Below are 22,289 nucleotides of genomic sequence, written 5' to 3'. Positions count from 1 at the left end.
TGGTCGTATAATTTTATTGTGTGGTATTTATCAGTGACAATATTGTCTGACATTAAACCGGTCTGTGACACAAAAAAGGTTGGGGACCGCTGATTTAGAGAGTTGAAAAATAAGTTTGGAGAAGTGCAGCTGGCTAAAATTCACGGGGATGGAAACTTGTTGATAGTGGTTAAGACAGAAGGACAGAAAAATAAAGTGATAAATGTTGAAAGCATCTGTAAGAAGACTGTGGGAGAGAAAATATGTATCAAAGGATGTATTAATATCAAGCGGTGTATTGATGATGGTGAGGTCAGCAAAGTAAAAACACTATTAAAAACAATTAATGGGGAGAGGGTTGATAGATTATCAGTACTCCTGGAATTTCAGGAGGCTGTCCTGCAGGATAAAGTCAAAATAGGATGCATGCATCAACACTTCACCGAGTTCTTTTTCTCCCCTAGGCATCTGATGGAGCACAACACACTGCTCAATAGATCATTTTATACTTTTATTCTCTTACAAAATCACCTCTAGAAGGGAGATGCGTCCTGCATGACACTCTGCTGCGGATCTCGAAATGGCGGTATGTGCTCAACAGTTTTATTACAGGCTGTCCCACTCCAGTCTAAGATGTTGAAAGATGAAAACTAAAGGACACGCAGTCTAAGGCCTTTATTATCAGGGCCGTGTCCACTTAATACTACACTATATAATTATATGACACTTATTAATAGAAAGCATAGCATTGAGGCACTTCAGGTATAAAACACTTTTTCACACAGGGCCATGTAGGTTTGGATTTTTCCTCTTCATAACAAACACCTTCATTTAGAGAATTTTGTGTTTGCTTGTGTTCTCTTTGTCTAATACTTAAATTTGTTTGATGATCTGAAACATTAAAGTGTGACAAGCACAAAAAAATAGAAAAACATTTTTCCACTCCACTCCATAGTCCACTGAGTTCTGCTGTGGAAACATGACTTCTTGTAAATCACGTGTTTTCACATATCTTACTAAGGCCCCCATGAAGATTCGCTGATTGGTTCATTCGTTCTTATCTTGGGTGGAGGTATTTCCTGTGACTAACCACAAAAGCTCAAAGCCAAACTGCAACTTCTCCCATTGTTACTGACTGCAGTGTGCTGCTCTCTTCACTTTCAGCCTCAGCAGGAATCCGGTGTAAGTTATTTTAATTTATCTCTTTAATTAGGCAAAAATCACTTTCTTTCTATTGTCACCATTTTTATTTTTCGAGATAGGTCACAGAAAATCTAGTTTTTTTTATGGATTTGGTACTTTTTAATAATTATACAAGTTCCTGCCCCGTCTGTCTGATGTGATCTTATATGGACATAATAAAATCTTTATCTGACTCTTTGAGGGAAACTTCCTCTTTTAGCTTTGGGTGTTACTTCATCATCACACAGTCTGCTGATTATTGAGCCAGTTTCAGTGCATCCGGCCATATTATACAGGGAGTGCAGAATTATTAGGCAAATGAGTATTTTGTCCACATCATCCTCTTCATGCATGTTGTCTTACTCCAAGCTGTATAGGCTCGAAAGCCTACTACCAATTAAGCATATTAGGTGATGTGCATCTCTGTAATGAGAAGGGGTGTGGTCTAATGACATCAACACCCTATATCAGGTGTGCATAATTATTAGGCAACTTCCTTTCCTTTGGCAAAACGGGTCAAAAGAAGGACTTGACAGGCTCAGAAAAGTCAAAAATAGTGAGATATCTTGCAGAGGGATGCAGCAGTCTCAAAATTGCAAAGCTTCTGAAGCGTGATCATCGAACAATCAAGCGTTTCATTCAAAATAGTCAACAGGGTCGCAAGAAGCGTGTGGAAAAACCAAGGCGCAAAATAACTGCCCATGAACTGAGAAAAGTCAAGCGTGCAGCTGCCAAGATGCCACTTGCCACCAGTTTGGCCATATTTCAGAGCTGCAACATCACTGGAGTGCCCAAAAGCACAAGGTGTGCACTGTGCAATACTCAGAGACATGGCCAAGGTAAGAAAGGCTGAAAGACGACCATCACTGAACAAGACACACAAGCTGAAACGTCAAGACTGGGCCAAGAAATATCTCAAGACTGGTTTTTCTAAGGTTTTATGGACTGATGAAATGAGAGTGAGTCTTGATGGGCCAGATGGATGGGCCCGTGGCTGGATTGGTAAAGGGCAGAGAGCTCCAGTCCGACTCAGACGCCAGCAAGGTGGAGGTGGAGTACTGGTTTGGGCTGGTATCATCAAAGATGAGCTTGTGGGGCCTTTTCGGGTTGAGGATGGAGTCAAGCTCAACTCCCAGTCCTACTGCCAGTTTCTGGAAGACACCTTCTTCAAGCAGTGGTACAGGAAGAAGTCTGCATCCTTCAAGAAAAACATGATTTTCATGCAGGACAATGCTCCATCACACGCGTCCAAGTACTCCACAGCGTGGCTGGCAAGAAAGGGTATAAAAGAAGAAAAACTAATGACATGGCCACCTTGTTCACCTGATCTGAACCCCATTGAGAACCTGTGGTCCATCATCAAATGTGAGATTTACAAGGAGGGAAAACAGTACACCTCTCTGAACAGTGTCTGGGAGGCTGTGGTTGCTGCTGCACGCAATGTTGATGGTGAACAGATCAAAACACTGACAGAATCCATGGATGGCAGGCTTTTGAGTGTCCTTGCAAAGAAAGGTGGCTATATTGGTCGCTGATTTGTTTTTGTTTTGTTTTTGAATGTCAGAAATGTATATTTGTGAATGTGGAGATGTTATATTGGTTTCACTGGTAAAAATAAATAATTGAAATGGGTATATATTTGTTTTTTGTTAAGTTGCCTAATAATTATGCACAGTAATAGTCACCTGCACACACAGATATCCCCCTAAAATAGCTAAAACTAACAACAAACTAAAAACTACTTCCAAAAACATTCAGCTTTGATATTAATGAGTTTTTTGGGTTCATTGAGAACATGGTTGTTGTTCAATAATAAAATTATTCCTCAAAAATACAACTTGCCTAATAATTCTGCACTCCGTGTATTTAGATCAACAGAGAATAACTTACATTATTTATAGATCAAGGAAACACTTATTTGAAAACCAGCTGATTTTGTAAGTTTGCCCACTAACAAAGAAATGATCAGTCTGCAATTTCAATGGTAGGTTTATTTGAACAGTGAAAAATAGAACAATAACCAAAGAATCCAGAAAATTGCATTTAAAACAAAGTTATAAATTAATTTGAATTTTCATGAATGAAATAAGTATTTGATCCTAGGGCTGGGCGATATGACCCAAAATTCATATCTCGATATTTTTTAGCTGGATGGCGATATAAGATATATATCTCGATTTTTTTTTTTTTAAAGCCATAAGTTAAGAACAAAAAGAAAGTTCTTAGTCACACTGTGTCCCAAGATGTCACACGGGCACTTTTATTTACATACAGCGTAGATGTACATGAAGAAATTACTCAAAAATAAATTATCAGCATTTATTAAATAATCATGGTCCATAAATAAAAGAAAACAATGTTGTTTTTGTGCATAACAAAAAGCTCACAATTGTGCAGTCAAAATGTAAACTAATAGACGCTGAGCATAATAACAAAGAGACAGATTTCACAACTGCACCACGTCTCTGAACAGGTGCCATTTGTGGTCCTTATACACACACAGTACGTATCACTCCGCGAGGCTCCTCCTCGGTAGCCGTAATCCTCCGACAATCCATCAAGCAGTGCAGCTCCGTAGCTTAGCAAAGTCATATTAAAACATTTGACAGATTGCTGAGCGCTGTGTACCACATAAAATCGGTTCGCGGTCAGTAAGCACAACCAGAATTCATACATAAGGCGCACTGTCGATTTTTGAGAAAATGAAAGGATTTTAGGCCGTGCAGCCCCTCCTGGCTGCATGTTGTTAGCGCGGTTAGCTCGTTAGCGCGGTTAGCTCGCTAACACGTTGACGCCGTCCAGCCCCACGCACGGTAACTCGCTAACGGAGATTTTCCGCTTTCATCTTATCATTGCCTGCAGGTGAAGCTATGGGGGAGGCGGAGTTGTGTTCAGTGAAGGAGAGGCGAGGCCGAGTAACGTTGCGTAGAGACAAAAGTGGACGAAAGAGAGGCAAACCTGCGGCTCCACAAGTATAATTATAACGTAAGATAGACTATATCGATATAAACGATATTGTCACATCTTATATCTCGTATGAAAATATATCGATATTTTTAAAAAACTCGATATATCGCCCAGCCCTATTTGATCCCCTATCAGTCAGCAAGATTTCTGGCTCCTAGTCATATTTTTTACAGGTAACAAGCTGATATTTTTGTAATATATCCATATTATTGCTAAAGCACTGTCTGGATGGATGCAAACTGCATTTCTGTTACGTTTGGCGTGGCAGACGTGTGGAGCTGGAGAATAGGACCCAAGATGCAACTTTAGGTGTGAGTGAGCTTTATTATATAAGGCGAGAGAAAACAAACAAATGACAAAAAAACAAGGATGAAAACCAAGCAAAAACTAACAAAACAAACCTAAAAACAGAGACGCAGGGAGACACGGTGAGAAAACACAAAGTGATGGAAGGAGATTACGCAGACGAACCAGCAACTAACAGAGACAAACACAAGGCTTAAATACACAGAAGGATAACGAGGGAATGAGACACAGAAGGAGAACACAGCTGGGAGTAATTGACAAGACAAGATAAGGGAAGCAAAACTCAATGCATTTACATAGGACACAGACTTTCAAAGTAAAACAGGAAATGTAACAGAGACGCGGACTTGACTTGGAGATACAGCTACAGGGGAGATAGAGCAACAAAGAAACACAGAGATCAACATAAAGGAGGCACAGATGGCAGCTACTAAATACTCAGAAAACTAAACAGAATACAAAAAACCCAAACTAAGACTCTATAAAATAAACTGGAGCAAGAAAGAGAACTTAGAACATGATAATACAAAAACACTGAGACACAAGAAACTCACTGGGTCAGGAGACCCAGGATCCTGACAGTTTCGCTGCCTTGTATTTGTGACATGTGCAATGACAAATAAAGTTGAATTCTATTCTATTCTATTCTCAACTCAACCTATTACCTGTATAAAAGATCTGGTGCTTGGCCTGGTCCCATAGCTATTGGAGCTGATCTTGATGCACCACCACCTGCTCCCAGTGCATGGTGGCTATTTCTGCCAGCATCATTGCCAGTACTTCCAGTGGCTGCAGTGGTCACGGGTCTGTTATCCTGCACCTGGGTTTCAGCACCACTGTGACACTAAGGACCCACACAAACACAATGCTGCAGTGTTCGTTATGTTTATTGGCAGCTTTTTCCTAAGATTCCTCTCTGCAGCTCTACAGCTGACTTCTTCCTGGTCCAGCTTGTTAAGTGTTGCTGTGTGCTGCAGGCAGGATTGGACCCAAATGCAGCCTCGCATGTTTTCTCAGGTTTTCTTCTTCTGTTTAAGGATCAGCATGGAGGATCCAATTGATTCACATCCAGAAGAAATTCCTGGCGTTAGGGAAGACCTGGAAAATAATGACATCGCTGCAGCAGCTGCAATGATTCAACAATATTTAGAAAGAGAAAATAATATCCCACTAAATATCGCCATCACAGGGGAAACTGGTTCTGGTAAATCCACCTTTGTTAATGCCCTCAGAGGGATGTTCGATGATGACGAGGGAGCTGCTCCTACTGGTGTTACAGAAACTACCTCAGAGGTCAAACCGTACCCCCATCCAAACTATCCCAATGTTAAATTATGGGATCTTCCTGGAATTGGCAGCACCAAGTTTCCAGCTGATGAGTACCTGGAGCTTGTTGGATTTGAGAAGTTTGACTTCTTCATCATCATCTCAGACACTCGCTTCAGAGAAAATGACGTGAAACTCGCTCAGGAGATTCAGAGGATGAAGAAAAAGTTCTACTTTGTTCACTCAAAGGTTGATGACAATTTACGTGCCGAGAGAAGAAAGAGAGACTTCAATGAAGAGGAGACTCTTACAAAAATCAGAGAAGACTGCGTTCACAGTGAGTGTCTGAGCACTTAGAGCTCAGTGAGATCTGAGTTCACTTTTTAAACATATTCAGATCCAAGTTTTAAATGATTTCTTATAAAGGTCTTCTGCATTTTTTATACATCATCTTAACATGTGTTTTTTCTGTGCCAGGACTCAGAAGATCAGGCATCGAGTCTCCACAGGTCTTCCTGGTGTCCAGCTTTAAGCTCCACCTGTACGACTTCTCTCTCTTACATCAGACCTTAGAGAGAGACCTTCCTAAACATAAAAGACATGCTCTGCTGCGCGCCATGCCCAACATCAGCCTGGAGATCATCAACAAGAAGAAAAAAGCTTTTCAGTCCAAAATAAAATACTACTCTATTCTGTCTGCAGCTGTAGCAGGGGTTCCAGTTCCTGCTCTTTCTATTGCTGTTGATCTTGCTTTGTTGGTTGGTGTTGTCACACATTATGTTCATGCATTTGGTCTCGATATCCAGTCTCTGAAGAGACTTTCTGCCAGAACAGGTGTGCCCTACACTGATCTGTGTGCTGTCATCATTTCACCACTGGCTGCAGCAGAAATAACTACAGGGCTCCTTTTTAAGGTGATGACCCAAGCTGCAGGAGCAGCTACATTAATTGCAGCAGAGGAAGCAACAAGGTGGATTCCCGGTGTTGGAATCCCAATAGCAATGTGTCTCTCTTTCGCCACAATCTACAAAATTCTGAAATTGATCCTTGATAACCTTACTGATGATGCTCAGAAGGTGTTTGAAATCACTCTGGGTTTGAACACATCAGTGTGAATTTAAAAATCAAAGATGAATGAAACTTAAAAAAGTTCAATTGAAATTAATTGAAATGATTAAATATAAATATACTGAAACCAAATCATGTTGCAACTGCACATTTGAGCCATTAGCTGATAAATGTATCAGAGGCCTCAGCAGGTCTCATTTCTTCTCATCACATCGATACAGGAACAAATGTGATGTTATTATCTCACTATTAACTCACTGTGAACAAAAAGAAGAGCTTTTTGCTGATCCTTTGTGTGATTTGGTGATGTCAGCTCTTTTTTACAGATCAGGTGATGTGATAGTTGCTCCTGAAACATCATCTCTGAATTTCCTCTGTTTGATTTACTTTGTGATGAAACTCTTTTATTATCATATCGCGGCTTACAGCTTAATAAATACTTTTAATGCAGAGTGTTTGAACAGAAACTGCTCTGTGGTGTTTTTGTCCTGTTGACTGTAGATTGTGATGAGTTCACTGCCCTCCAGTGGTCACAGTGAGGAACTACCACACAAATATTACTGTTATGAATCCAAATGTTTATCAACGTTATTCCTGCTTTTCATTAATAAATTGTTCTTGATAAACATTTTACCTTTAATGTCACTATTTAAGAAGTCTTTTAAATTAAATACATTGAAACAAGGAGAGTTATTCAACTCTGGTCAGATGGACACACTGTTAGCTCTGAACAGTCTTTGAGCAAATTAGTGAAAATTCATGAATCTGCAGTCTGTCACAACTTTGTTTTTTTTAATGTTTCTAAATTCTCATTCTTTGGTTTACATAAAAATATAAAACAATTTTACTGAGATCTGAAACATTTGGACCTCAGACTGTGTCCTGTTCCAGTCTGACGTGTAATCTGTCTCTGCAATTTTACTCTGAATATTGCTGAGTTTATTCTGTTATTTGATATTTTTGATATTTAATTATTAGTTTTAGTCTTTTTAAGAAGACTCTAAAAGAATCTGACGGCGCTTTGTGTTCACTTTAAAAATGAGATGATTTCACTTTTTCTTAATCACTTTGGCTCATTTCTCACAGCAGAAAAATAATTCTCACCACTCTTCCTGCACTTCTCCAAACAGTTAAGGCATCTTTCATAACACAGTCACCTTTGCAAAGCAGCTGTGGCTCCAGCTGTTTGTGTTCAAAGCTGGCTGAACCATGTGCTACATTAATGTAATAATAAAATAATATTATTTGAAAGGAATACAAACTTTATTTCAGTCTAAATTTTCATTCTAATAATTCTACTCATCTTGAATCAGTTCAGTTGAACATGAGCAGAGAAAAAGAAGGAAAGTAAAAATATGTTTCTATTTCCTGTTGCCTCCATTGTAGAGGGGACTTTGCCTCTAAACAGGAAATGTGTGCAGTCAGGGGTTAAAGTGGATTCAGGAGGTGGGGGAACACTAAAAGTGGTTATAATGTCTCAGTGTGGGGAAAAGAATCAAGCTCACAATAATTAAAAGCTCCAGTAGATTTTCTTAGTGTACAGGCTGTGATCAGCTGACCTGCTGCTCTCTGTGGATGTACACACCTGGAATCATCCAGATGTGAGCAGATGTTTCATGAGTTGTCCTGGCTGATTTCATCCTCTACACTGACAGTACGCTGTTTATGTTGTCTTTATATTAGACACTATACAACCATCATCAGATAAAATTCACATGAGTCTCTGCTATACTTGATGTAAGCTAACTGTGTCCATGAAACGAGAGCCACTGTGCAGCAGACACACACTGTTCTTTACTTTAAACCAATCACAGTGCAGCAAACTCAAATGTTTATCCTGCACTAACCTGCAGCGGACTTTCATGCAGCCCTTAAATAACAGTTAGTCTCAGTTTGATTAGCAGCAGGTTTCACAGTATGAAAAAACATAACGTCCCATGTACAGATTTAAAAACATGAGGACTTACATGTGGGCATCCTTCCCTTTAACTCTAAGCTCTCTTTCTTATCTTTCTCCATCTCTGAGTGAACTTAGCTCTTTTTCTTTTTTTTCTCCCTGTGAAATAAGCAGCTGGACCTTTAGCTGCAACACACTGTGAGACAAACTGCACACAGTTTGTGTTTTTGCTGATGTTTGTCGAGCTGATAGAAACACTGCATTTTAAATTACCTGACACAAAAACAACAAAAAACGTTACTACCTTTATACTCGCTCCTCTTCTGTAATGCCAGCTAGATGCTGAACTACCACAGCCACAATTTATGAACAAAAAAATGGTTCTCAAAGCTCAAGTCCAAGTCAAGTCTGAAGTTCTTTGGTTTTTGTGACTTAAGTGTGACTTGAGTCTAAGTCCCAGGTGTTAGTCACCATCTCTGCGCCACAGTCACTTTCTGCAAACTCATTTATTTTCACCTGAGAGATGGTCAGTGTTGCCTCCTCTCTTTCAGGAGTATCACCTCCTCTTCCTCGAGACAAGAACAGTAGAAACTTTTACCTTCTGTTAAATAATTTTCACTGACAGCACATTTTACTTAAACATTACTAAAGTAAATAATATCAAAGTTTGAATGCCACAGCAAAACATATCTGTGAAGATGTCCACAGGCCTAACTCACACTCATGTAGCAGAAACAACTGTTTTAAATTTGCTTCTAATTCATCACCAACATGTCTTCTTGTGTGCTACTGGCAAATACCAGCGTCACAGGGAAACTAACCTGATGGAAATGAATTTTGCCTTGAAGCCGAGACAAAGAGCTGTTTGTTTGTTTCCTGACCCACAGTGGACGCTGCTCTGATCTGGTCTTCACCTCTCCACCTGATCTAAAAACAGAAGCATGAAATCTAGAGCTGACATGTCTGGGTTATGATCAACTTGGTGATGTCACAGAGTAGCAAAAAAAGAGATCGGGTCCTTTGGAAAGGGTAAAAAGGTAAGCCTGCCTCCCACTGTCGTTCATGCAAGTGAAGCCTGCCTCGGCAGATTGAGCATAATTATTATATTTTTATATTTTCTAAGTAGTTTTTATTTTTGTTTTACTTTTGATTGTTAATTCAGTTTAGTTTGAGTGAGTTTCCACTGTGGATTTTTTTGGTTCTTCACTTTTAGTTCTTTAAATTATTAAAGCATGGAGGACACATGTCAGAGGTAATATTTAGGAAAATCAGCACAGGTATAAACACATCCATGAAAGCTTCACCAGGCAAGTTGGAATAAAATAAAAATCACATTTTTACGAACCTAAAAACTAAAATAAACCCTCAGTATTTTTTTCTTTATTTGAAATAATTGTTTTTTAAACTTTAGTTTAAATGTTAGTTAACTGAATAGTTTTTCACATCTAGTTTTAGTTTTCAGTTTAGATTTATAATAACCTATAAACTATAATAACCTTGAAGTGGACACGATCACGGTACCACAAAAACATCACGCGCTGTGGGGTTAGGTCACGCTCTGATTGGTTGGAGCTCCACAGGAAGTTCCGCTTCTGACGACCGTCCTTAGAAACCGAAACTTAACAGAAAACCAGGAAGAGCTCAGGAAGCTGGAGCCGCAGGTAAGAGCTTGTATTTCTGTGGTGTGTAAACGCTTCATTAAACCGTCCAGTTATGAAACTCTGACTTAAAGATAAAAGTTAATGTGACAGCTCTGACCCGAGGAAGAGGATTTAATGAGGATGTCTGCTGAGCACGCGCACACACACACACACACACACACACACATCAGTTAGTGTTACACTTTTCAGTTTAAGTCTTTTTATAGTTTAAGCTACAGGTAAAGTGCTCTGACGTTACTCATAACGGTCATGTTACGGTAAAAAGCAACGACTGTGATGCATTTAAGTGCGCCTCGTAAACGCAATAATCTGCACAAACAGCTGGTGAGGTTGTTAAAAGGAGGTTCATTTCTCGTGAAAACATAATCATTACTTTGTTGTTTTGTATTGCACTCTTCAACATTTAATTCATTCAATTCTTTTTCTCATGGTGTCACATGAGTAACTGGGACTGCTGTGGAGCGCTGCACCAACAAGATGAACTCAGTTATCCTCAATATGAATTTCATGCCTTTATAAACTGCCGCTGATGACAGCAGATGTTACAGTTAAATAATGAAAGTGTGAAACTTTATCCAACGTTTATCCAAAGCCTGAATATTTGCATCACAGTCAGGTTCATATTCAGAGGTGGAAATGTGAAGCACGGTCGTATCAGCAGCAGATATAAGATCTGAGGTCCATTCAGCATCTATGAGCTCTGACGTTTTCACCTTTCTGCTCACGAAGATCTTGGATGTCTGCTCTCAGGTCCCAGACTCTTTTTAGCACTTTTAAATATTTCTATTTATTTCTATTTTCTGTTTTGATAGATAACAAAACAAACAGATCATGTGTGGATCCTTTGTAAAGATGAGGAGCAGATGAGATGGAGAACCTTCACAGCACAGCAGCAGCAGGTGGAAGAGAGGCTGAGATCAGATCTGAGGTCTCGTCTTTGAAAGAAATCTCTGACACAGATCCTGTTTTCTGTTTCTTCCTCCATGAAGGTGAAGAACATGAGAACGAGGAACACTCCAACAAAGGTAAAATCTTCTCACCTGATCAGCAGGAAAATGTGTTTCTATGATCATGTTGTTGTACACATGCTGTCTGCAGGAGAATCTCAAGGTTTGATTTCACACCTTCAGTGAAGTCTCAAAGGTTTGAACACATTGACTCGCTCAACTTTATTATTGTTGTTATTATTTTACTGATGAGGTGATTGTAAATGTGTTTCTTCTGACTGGGAATCTTCAGAGAAGAAAAAAGTTTGATGATTGTTTGCAGCTTCATTTTGCTTTCAAAGCGTTCCACTCTCTTCATTCTCCAACCTGCTCAGTCACGTTTCCTCCGGGAGTTTTTCCAAAGAGCTTGAATATAACCGGAGCTCTTCTTGGAGGAATTTTTGTCTCCTTGTTGGTCAAACAGCTGTTTTGTGCTGCTGAGACAGAAATGATGGTACAGCTGAGAGGGGATGCTGTGTGTCTGTAGGACTGTTTCATTTCAATAATCAGTGAATAATCGTGTTTTTATTGTGACCACGGAGGGTTTATAATGTAAATGAAAAGAACACAAAGTCCTCTGTTTGACTGTCAGTAAACCTTCACGTAGTTTTTCTGTATCTACATCATGTCTGTTACACAAACTTATCAATGTGCGTCAAATTGATTGAAAGTGACTCAGATTCATGTCTGACTTTCACAGTAATGATTCATACAACATACATAAACCTAGTGATGCCCTGTGTGCTCCACACAGTGACTGTCTGTTACGGCACAGCAGTTTGGATTCACTCAGTCTGTATAGGACTGTATCATTCATGTTACCTGTGGGAGTTTGACTGTTTTATTGGTTCGGACCAGTCACATGATCTGTTCTCCTGGTTTGTTTTTATCTCGCAGGTTCCTCAGGTGAGGACGTGAGTGGAAACATGGTAGGAAAGTACAAATTTATACCAAAGATCTTAGAGATAGTTTCTATGACAGTATCTGTTGGATTGTGTGTCCACAGGTGTTTGTACTTTGTGTCGTAATAAAATGACGGTAAAAGGCTCCGCCCACTTCCTATCCATGTCTTACCATGCAATGACTCTGTGAATGGACTGGAGAAGTGTAGTGGTAGAGTCCTCCGTCAGGAATGAGATATGTGTGTCGACTTTTTATTCTCCCTTAAAATTATTATGCCATAACGCTGCACAGAGCCGCTCTGCTAACAGGTTATGGGCCCAGAGCAGCAGTAAAGAGATCCTGTAACTGCCAAAGGAAGGGCAGCGTTTCCTGAAACCGCAAGTTACCGGCAGGTGTTAAAAGTTTGGCACGATTGAGTGAGTAAGCGTTTTTGTGCATCATGAGCAGACGCACGGCAGAGTCGGGCAGTCGATATTCCCGTTTGCAGTTTGATGGAGATGAAAGGAAATATGAGATATGGGAAACGAAGTTCCTTGGTCATCTCAGACTACAAGGTTTGAAAGATGTCATCTTAAAGGCTGAGGGTGATGAAGAAGCCGATGGTGAAGATGATGACAAAAATGCAGAAGCATATGCAGAGTTGATACAATTTCTGGATGACAAAAGTTTATCGTTAGTTATGAGAGATGCAGTTGATGACGGACGGAAAGCCCTAAAAATTTTGAGAGGTCATTATGCAGGAGTGGGCAAGCCAAGGATCATAAGTCTGTACACCGAACTTACTTCTCTCACAAATGAAAAGAATGAAAGTGTGACGGACTATATTATCCGAGCAGAAGCAATTATCACAGCGTTAAAAAATGCGGGTGAGTCATTAACTGATGGACTTCTGATCACAATGATAATGAAAGGTCTACCAGAGACGTTTAAACCCCTGATTGTGCACGTTACACAGAGCGAAGCAAAAATCACATTTTCAGAGTTTAAAGTAAAACTCAGAAGTTATGAAGAAACCGAGAGAATGCGTGCGGCTGTAACTGATGACAACGTAATGAGGACAAAAGTGCAATTAGACCAGGATTCTACTTCATGGCGAGCAGATGACCGAAGATCAAAGAATAATGAGATTGTGTGTTTTAAATGTGGACTAAAGGGACACACTGCAAGAACGTGCCGATCCAGAGTATGGTGCAGTTTTTGACGGAGTAGTACACACAAAGATGCGACCTGTAGAAGGAAGCTAAGACGGGATGAAGCGAGAGGGGTTGTGGAGAAGGACTACGCGTTCAAGACGGGCTCCGAACCCCAGAGGGTCCCGGACGGCGGCCAAGAGATGCTGAATAACCAGCTACTGGTGGATACGGGAGCGACGTCACATATCTTTACGAAGATCGAGAGTTTTAAGACTTTTGATGACACATTTCGACCCAAGGCTCATTGTGTAGAGTTGGCTGACGGAAGGCGGAGCAGAGGAGCTGCAAAGCGGCGAGGAGATGCTGAGATAAGTATGATTGACAGTAAAGGACGCAGTCACAAGGTAACATTGAAACAAGCACTCTACATTCCATCGTTTCCACAGGACATTTTGTCAGTAAAAGCAGCTACTAGTAACGGAGCCACTGTGGTTTTCAAACACGGGGACAGTTTTCTTAAACATGTTGATGGAACAAAATTCCCTATATATGAACACGAGAGACTGTTCTTTATAAACACTGTGCAAGAGTTTGAAGAGAAATGTAATGGATGTTTTGATATGCAAACGTGGCATGAAATTCTAGGACACTGTAATTATGAGGATGTTCAAAATCTGCAAAATGTCGTTGATGAAATGGAAATTAAGGGTAAAATCAACAAAAATATGCAATGTGAAGCCTGTATACAAGGGAAGTTTACTCAAACTAGGAACCGAGAACCAGATGAAAAGGCCAGGGCAGCATTAGAGTTGGTACATACGGATTTAGCTGGTCCGATTACGCCAAACTCTAAAGAAGGGTTTAAGTATGTTTTGTCGTTTGTTGATGATTATTCAGGTGCAACATTTGTATATAATCTGAAACACAAAAGTGATACAACTCAAGCAACTGAAAGATTTATTGCAGAGGTGGCGTCATATGGGAAAATCAAGTGCATTCGTTCTGATAATGGAACTGAATTTACAAGCAGACAGTTCAGAGATTTATTAAGTAGACACGGCATTAGGCAGGAAACTTCGGCGCCATATTCGCCTCATCAAAACGGAACAGCAGAGAGGAACTGGCGTACACTTTTTGACATGGCGAGATGCATGTTAGTTGAGAGCGAATTGCCAAAGTCTTTATGGCCATATGCAGTACAAACCGCGGGAGTGATTCGGAACCGATGTTTTAACAAACGCACAGGTCAGACAGCGTATAAGATGTTAACTGGAAAAAGACCTGATCTTTCTAGAATGAAAAAATTCGGATCATTGTGCTATGCTTATAAACAAAATAGGGGAAAGCTGGATCCAAGATGCGACAAAGGTGTTTTCTTGGGATATGACAAAAATAGTCCAGCATATTTGATCTATTTCCCAAAAACCGGGAAAGTTGAAAAGCACAGATTGATAAAAATACTAAATCCCGCGACAATGGATCAACAAACACAGAGTGATCAGATGTATGAAGATGAGGTTTATAAATCCAGAAAAGATGGTGAACCCAAACAGACGAAGGATGAGGATATTCCAGATGGTAGTGAAAGCAGTCAAACTGAGTCCGAGGTTAAAACTGATGATAAAGTAGATGCTGGAGCTACACGTTATCCATCCAGAATCAGAAAGAGACCTGATTATTTGAGTGATTATATCACGGATGTGAAAGAGTGTGAAAATGAACAGATGCAAACCAGTGTTGATTATTGCTACAGATTGTTGTGTGAAATACCCACATCATTTAGCGAAGCTATTGTGTCAAGTGAGTCAAAAGAATGGGGAAAAAGCGATGAATGAAGAAATTCAATCCCTTAAGGAGAATGACACATTTACTTTAACCACTTTACCAGAGGGTAAGAAAGCAGTGGGGGGTAAATGGGTTTATGCCGTTAAAAAGAACTCAGACGGATCAGACAGATATAAAGCTCGATTTGTGGCTAAAGGTTTTAGTCAAACAAAAGGAGTTGATTATGAGGAGACTTTTTCACCGACTGCTAACTTATCGAGTGTGAGAGTTTTGATGCAGAAAGTGGTTCAGGATGATATGTTGGTTCACCAGATGGATGTAAAAACCGCCTATCTACACGCACCAATAAATGAAGAAATATATATACAACAACCAGAAGGTTTTGAGACAGAATCAAGTGAGACTAATAAACTGGTGTACAGACTAAAGAAATCACTTTATGGGCTGAAGCAATCGGGTCGTAACTGGAACCAAACCTTACATGACTATTTAAGCAGTTGTGGATTTAGACAAAATATTGCTGATCATTGTGTGTATTCAAAAGAAACTGAAAGTGAAAAAGTAATCATCATAGTGTGGGTGGATGATTTACTCATCGCAGCTAACAATGAAAATGTGCTTTCAGGCGTGAAAGAAATGCTCTCTTCTAAATTCCAAATGAAAGATCTGGGGAAACTTAACCATTTTCTAGGAATAGATTTTCTTCAAGAAAAAGAATGTGTCAAAATGTCACAGAAAATATATATTGAGAACATTTTAAAGAGATTTAACATGCAAAACTGTAAGCCAAGGTTAACACCCTGTGAACAGAAATGGACTCATTCTGATAAATTCGAGACATTACCAGATGTGAGGAGATATCGTGAAGCGGTAGGATGTCTTATTTATCTGAGCTATTGTACGCGACCTGATTTAAGCTATGTTGTCAGCAAACTGTCACAACATTTCAATGCGCCAACTGTTGATGATTGGACAGCAGTAAAACATGTTCTGAGGTATCTAAAAGGTAGTCGAGGAAAAGAACTGTGTTTTAGGAAATGTTCAAGTGGAAAACTAGGTCTGCAAGCATACAGTGATGCAGATTGGGCATCCGATGTTTCTGATAGACGCAGTATGACAGGTTATTGTGTAAGCCTAAATGAAAATGGTCCTTTGATATCATGGAAAACCAAAAAGCAGACAACTACAGCACTATCAACTTGTGAAGCCGAATACATGGCATTAGCAGCAACAATTCAGGAATGTATGTATTTGACTTATTTGATTCAAGATCTTGATGAGTTTGAGTATGAAATACCTATGATATTGGAGGACAATCAGGGAACAATCGCTTTGTCAAAAAATCCAGTGAACAGACAAAGATGTAAACACATTGATGTGAAATATCATTTTATAAGGTCAGCTGTACATGAAAGGAAAGTGCTCATTGATTACTGTCCAACTGAGTCAATGGTAGCAGATATGATGACGAAACCAGTTTCAAAGTCTAAGTTAGACAAATTCTCTGTATTTGTGTTTGGAATGTAAGATGTTTTTTTCGGAGGATTGTTTTCCCCAACCTGTGTACAAGTGGGGGTGTTGGATTGTGTGTCCACAGGTGTTTGTACTTTGCGTCGTAATAAAATGACGGTAAAAGGCTCCGCCCACTTCCTATCCATGTCTTACCATGCAACGACTCTGTGAATGGACTGGAGAAGTGTAGTGGTAGAGTCCTCCGTCAGGAATGAGATATGTGTGTCGACTTTTTATTCTCCCTTAAAATTATTATGCCATAACGCTGCACAGAGCAGCTCTGCTAACAGTATCAGTCCTTAACAAACTGTTTCTTTGCTTGTTTCCTGCAGTCAGTGAAGGTTTCTGATGAACTCACAAAGAATCCATGTCAAAGACAAACTGACACACTGATTGATAAACTTCAGCTTCAAGACAAACTTCAGCAGAAATTCTCACCAGAGGATTTTCTTCAGATCCGTCCACCTGTGACACGGCACCATGTCACATCTGAGAAACATCTGGCTCACATGTTTGTCCGCAGGCTGATGATGTTAGACTGCAGGGCCAGATATATTCCTGTAAGAGCAGACAGTCCTGAGGGGACAGAGCCAAAGCCCAGGCCGGTGACTGACATCCCTGAGAAGCATTACAGTGATTGGGAGGTTTTTCTGAACACCAGCATCGACACAGAACAGACTCGTGTGCATTCAATGGATGTTCAGATGGCCGTGTTTCACTGCTCAGACAGCTTCCTTAAACAGATGATGGTCACAAAGCTCTCTCAGTGTCAGTATGCTTTACCTTTGTTGGTCCCTGACCCAGTCACAATGGAGATGGAGTGTCCTCTGTGGACTTTCAGACAGATAACAAAAACCTGGACGGCGACTCAGGTCAAAGATGGCTCACCCATCGCCACCAAGAAGAGTTTTCCAGTCTGCAAAGCTCAGACACCCTTGGTGTCATTTTTCCGCCTGGGTTCTCTGTTAGTGTCTAAATCTCAGCTGATGAACGCTTTGATCAACGACCGTCACAGCACCTTCTTCCACAGGAACTGCCCAGGAAGCACCAGGTCTCGCCATCTGATGGATGGTGTGGCAGAGATAGCCTGGTACTGCCCTGCTGGGAAACCCACTGATGCCTTCAGGGACTGCATGGCTTTTTGTAATCTTCACGGCGATGCTCAGCAGATTGAAAAACAGCGCGACATACTGATTGAAAAATCCTCTATCAACGTTTTCCTTGTTGCATCTCTGCAAAAAGATGAAGAAAGCAGATTACTTATAGCGACCCTCTTTAAGTCTCATAAACCTTTAATATGTCTCAATGTTGATGACAGCTGTGATGCTGTCAGGACTAAAAAGGGAAAATACAAAATGGGTCTCAAAGGCAGAAACCAGTCAGATGTATCTGAAGAGCTGAAAAAGATAATTAGAGAAGTTTTATCTTCTCTAGAAGTTTCCAGTGTGAAACCATCTTTCCAGCTTGAAGCCCTGGCTGAGCTCTCTGGAGTCAGAGTGGATGAAAGTGACCCAGCCTGTCAGAGAGGCAGATCTGCTGCTCTGGAAATAATGCAGCTGATTACAAAGGATAACCTGGATATCTCAAAGATTAAAGAGCAATTCCTCCCATGTCAAAACCATCTGTGGCATCAGTGGATCAAAATATACAAAGAACTGAATCATCTCAGAGGAAACAGTGAAAAGGAGAAAAGTGAAAAGCAGCAGAAACTGATGGACATGCGTCAGAAACAATGTGCTGCTTGCTGCAGTAAACTGATGGAGCTGTTCACTAACAGCCTCTCAGCACTGCCACCAACAGACAGAGAGTATTTCCTGAAATGGACTCAGATCTTCATGGATGCTCTCTCCACAGAGAACGTTTCTTCTGTTCTCCAAAGTTATGATGAAAAGTGGTTGGAGGTCTTAGCTCTGAAGAACAAACATGACAAATCTGGTCTGTTATTAATGAAACAAACTGAGCTCCAAGACTTCTCCCACAAACTGCAGTCTGCATCCTTCGGCTTGGAGCACATGTTCAGAGAAATGGGACACATCTATGAAGCCCACAGAACAACAGACGGAGAGAGCAGAGACGCTGACTGGTGTAAATACCCTGAGCTGGCTGCACAGCTGATGATATCAGGACACCCAGTGGAGCTGATGGACGGGGATGCAGGTCAACTGCCTTTGACATGGATCTCCAGCCTCTTAAAGGAAGTCATCCAGAAACTGGGGGACCAGAGAGTTTTTGTGTTGTCAATGTTGGGCCTCCAGAGCAGTGGGAAAACATCACTGCTGAGCTCCATGTTTGGACTGCAGCCTGCAGTAGGTGCTGGCAGGAGTACCAAGGGTGCCTTCACGCAGCTGCTCAAAGTATCAGAGGAGATGAAGACAGACTTTAAGTTTGACTATGTTCTAGTGGTGGACACTGAAGGTCTGCAGGCTTCTGAGCTGGACGGTAACACGACTTGTTACCGTGACAATGAACTGGCGACATTTGTCGTTGGTCTGGGAAACCTGACTCTGATCAGCATCTTTGGAGATGATCTGTTGAAGATCCAAGACGTTCTGCAGATTGTTGTTCAGGATTTGATGAGGATGAAGAAAGTTCAGCTTTCTCCCAGATTTGTGTTTGTTCAGGATGTTCCAGATGTTGCAGCAGCAGAGAAGAACATGGACGGAAAGAGACGCCTGCAGGAACATCTGGACCAGATGACCAAACTAGCAGCTGAAGAGGAGCTTTGTGATGCTGAGCGCTTCAGTGATGTCATTGACTTTGATGTTCAGGAAGATGTGAAATACTGTGGGCAGCTGTGGGAGGGCAGTCCACCCATGGCTGCTCCTAATCCAGCTTACAGCGAGAGCCTCCAAGAAGTGAAGAACACCATCCTCTCTAAAGCTTCAAAGTCTGCTGGGATCACTCTCTCACAGCTCAGAACCAAAATTCAGGACCTGTGGAATGCCCTCCTCAGTGAGAACTTTGTTTTCAGTTTCAAGAACACACTTGAAGTTGTATTGTACAGAAAACTGGAGGCCCTGGCGAGAAAGCAGACCTGGATCCTGATAAGAAGCATGAAGACCACTGAAAACCAGCTTTTTAACACAACTGAAAATGGAATGTTCTACGCGGCAGCAGTAAGTTATCTTTATAAAGAAAATAAACTGAAGATAGGAAATATTTACAAATTCTTCATTCTAACATAAAATTAGAATTTTCCTTACTTTTCTTTTGTTTAGGATCAGCACGGAGGAGCCAGAGGATTCAATGAATCAGAAGAAATTCCTGGACATAAAGAAGACCTGCAGCACAAAGACACTGCTGCAGCAGCTGCAGAGATTCAACAACATTTGGAAAAACAAGATAATATTCCACTAAATATCGCCATCACAGGAGAATCTGGTTCTGGTAAATCCAGCTTTGTTAATTCCTTCAGAGGTGTGAGTGATGATGAGGAGGGAGCTGCTCCTACTGGTGTGAAACAAACCACCTCAGAGGTCACACCGTACCCCCATCCCAACTATTCCAATGTTACTTTGTGGGATCTCCCTGGAATCGGCACCATCAAGTTTCCAGCTAAGAAGTACCTGAAGCTTGTTGGATTCGAGAAGTTTGACTTTTTCATCATCATCTCAGACACTCGCTTCACAGAAAATGACGTGAAACTCGCTCAGGAGATTCAGAAGATGAAGAAAAAGTTCTACTTTGTTCGATCAAAGATCGACAACGATATAAATGCTGAGAGGAGAAAGAGAGACTTCAGTGCAGAGAGGACTCTCAAAGTAATCAGAGACGACTGCGTTCACAGTGAGTGTCTCATCACAGCTGAGTGAGATCTGGATTCACTTTTTAAACATATCCTTGTTTTAAATTATTTATTCTTTGTCTTGGTTCCCGGGTCAGTGACACAGTGTTTTGAGTTTGTATGAGTTCCTCTTGTATTTCTGGATTTATGTGTTCTACATTGTTTAGTTTGTTTGCTTGGTATTATTTCCTAGTGCTCCCTCGTTCAGTTATCCATGCTTCTAGTTTCCTGCCGTGGGTGTTTGTTCCCTTTGTGGTCGTGGTCTCCTCAGGTGTGTCCTTGTGTCTCCGTGTTCCCTCTCTTGTCTTGTTAGTACGTCTCTAGTCCTACTCTTTGTTTCTCCCTTTCCTGTTCCCATGTTCTTCTCTCTGTGTTTCATCCTTTGTCTACCCAGTCTGTCATGTGTCTCCATGTCTGTTCATCCCCAGTCCCAGTGTCAAGCTCACGTGTCTTTGTCAGAGTCGGTGTGTTATTTCCTGTTTTATTTTGGCAGTCTCATGTGTGTGCCCTCATGTGTGTTAACTTCCTGTATCATCAGTTAACTACTGTAGTTACTGTTTCTCCCACTGTTCTTTGTCATCATATCTGCTCCAGCTGTGAGCTCTGTTTAGAGAGTTCCCTGATTAATATTCTTAGGTTTCTGTTGTAGTTTATCTTGTGACCTGTAAATCCAGCATCAAAGCTTCTCTTGAGTCCTGCATATTGGATCCACGACACTTCCTTCCACACAGGATCCTATGATATTATTTTATAAATCTAACCATGTCAACATGTTTGTCTATCACACAGGTCTACAAGGCATCGAGTCTCCACGGGTCTTCCTGGTGTCAAGTTTTAAGCAGCACTGGTGTGATTTCTCTCTTTTACAAGAGACCTTAGAGAGAGAACTTCCTATGAAGAAGAGAGATGCTCTGCTGTTTGCCATGCTCAACATCAACTCAGAGATCACCATCAAGAAGAAAAAAGCTTTTGAGTCCAAATTAAAATACTGGGCCACTCTGTCTGCAGCTGGAGCAGCTATTCCAGTTCCTGGTCTCTCTGCTAATGTTGATGCTGCTGTGCTGGTTGGTGCTGTCAAACATTATGTTCATGCGTTTGGTCTCGATATCCCGTCTCTGAAGAGACTTTCTGTGAGCACAGGTGTGCCCTACACTGATTTGTGTGCTGTCATCACTTCACCACTGGCTGCAGCAGAAATAACTACAGAGCTCCTCTTGAAGGTGATGACCCAACTTGTAGGAGTTGTTAAATTGATTGCAGCAGAGGAAGTATCCAGATTGACTTTAACAGCTGGAATCCCAGCAGCAATGGGTCTCTCTTTCACCATAACCTACACAATTCTGAATGCTATCATAAATCAGCTCGCTGATGATGCTCACAGGGTGTTTGCAAAGAGTCTTGGTCTGTAAAAATAAAAGGCAATGAAACTGATCAGTGTGTCCGAGGCCTCAGCAGGTCTCATTTCCTCTGATCAGAGCAGAAACAGAGCAACTTCTACCAGCTTCACACACCGAAAGCTTCCTCTTCATCACATCAACACAGGAACAAATGTGATCTTATTATTTAGATATGAACTGTGTCAATATTATAAACTTTGTAAAATGTAGAAGAGCTACTGAATAGTGTTGTTTTTTGTCATTTTTCATGTAATGAGTTTGAATATTTCTTGATGTGGCGTCTTCATCAAAAATGTTTTATCTGATTTAATAAAATGATGAAACAGATTTTTTTGAATCTCCCAGCAAAATAAATTATTTTAATGCAGAGTGTTTGATGTAATGGGATAAGTAGAGGTGTGTAGAACAGAAACTGCTCTGTGGTGTTTGTGAGCTGTTTACTGTAGAGTGTGATGAGTGTTCA

At 40.8% G+C, this 22,289-nt stretch overlaps 2 protein-coding genes across 4 annotated transcripts; both read left to right on the top strand.

Annotated features, from left to right (window-relative positions):
- The first annotated feature begins 874 nt into the window (after positions 1–874).
- Positions 875–21,989, top strand: LOC120745054 (interferon-inducible GTPase 5-like). Of its 3 annotated transcripts, none has more exons than XM_040049691.1 (3): positions 875–1,161; positions 5,472–6,037; positions 6,178–7,396. In XM_040049691.1, the coding sequence occupies exons 2-3, from the start codon at positions 5,479–5,481 to the stop codon at positions 6,813–6,815; spliced, it is 1,197 nt and encodes a 398-aa protein (XP_039905625.1). In that variant the 5' UTR covers positions 875–1,161; positions 5,472–5,478; the 3' UTR covers positions 6,816–7,396. The 3 variants fall into 3 exon arrangements, with proteins under 3 accessions (XP_039905625.1, XP_039905624.1, XP_039905623.1); XM_040049690.1 differs by lacking the exon at positions 875–1,161 and adding an exon at positions 21,626–21,989 and having other exon boundaries at positions 4,670–6,037; positions 6,178–6,590; XM_040049689.1 differs by lacking the exon at positions 875–1,161 and having other exon boundaries at positions 4,670–6,037.
- LOC120745049 (interferon-induced very large GTPase 1-like) lies at positions 10,229–21,619 on the top strand (the record flags this gene model as incomplete). Its single annotated transcript, XM_040049674.1, has 7 exons — positions 10,229–10,326; positions 11,139–11,225; positions 11,316–11,351; positions 12,210–12,241; positions 16,978–19,761; positions 19,864–20,431; positions 21,219–21,619. Coding segments are annotated over exons 2-7 (3,852 nt in total), but the record flags the coding sequence as incomplete, so codon positions are not given.
- Positions 21,990–22,289: the final 300 nt, after the last annotated feature.

Source organism: Simochromis diagramma, unplaced genomic scaffold (assembly GCF_900408965.1).
Source record: "Simochromis diagramma unplaced genomic scaffold, fSimDia1.1 OVJJ01000456.1, whole genome shotgun sequence".
Taxonomy (NCBI): domain Eukaryota; kingdom Metazoa; phylum Chordata; class Actinopteri; order Cichliformes; family Cichlidae; genus Simochromis; species Simochromis diagramma.
The sequence above is the reverse complement of the archived record's forward strand: the minus strand, read 5'-3'. Positions and strand labels throughout refer to the sequence as shown.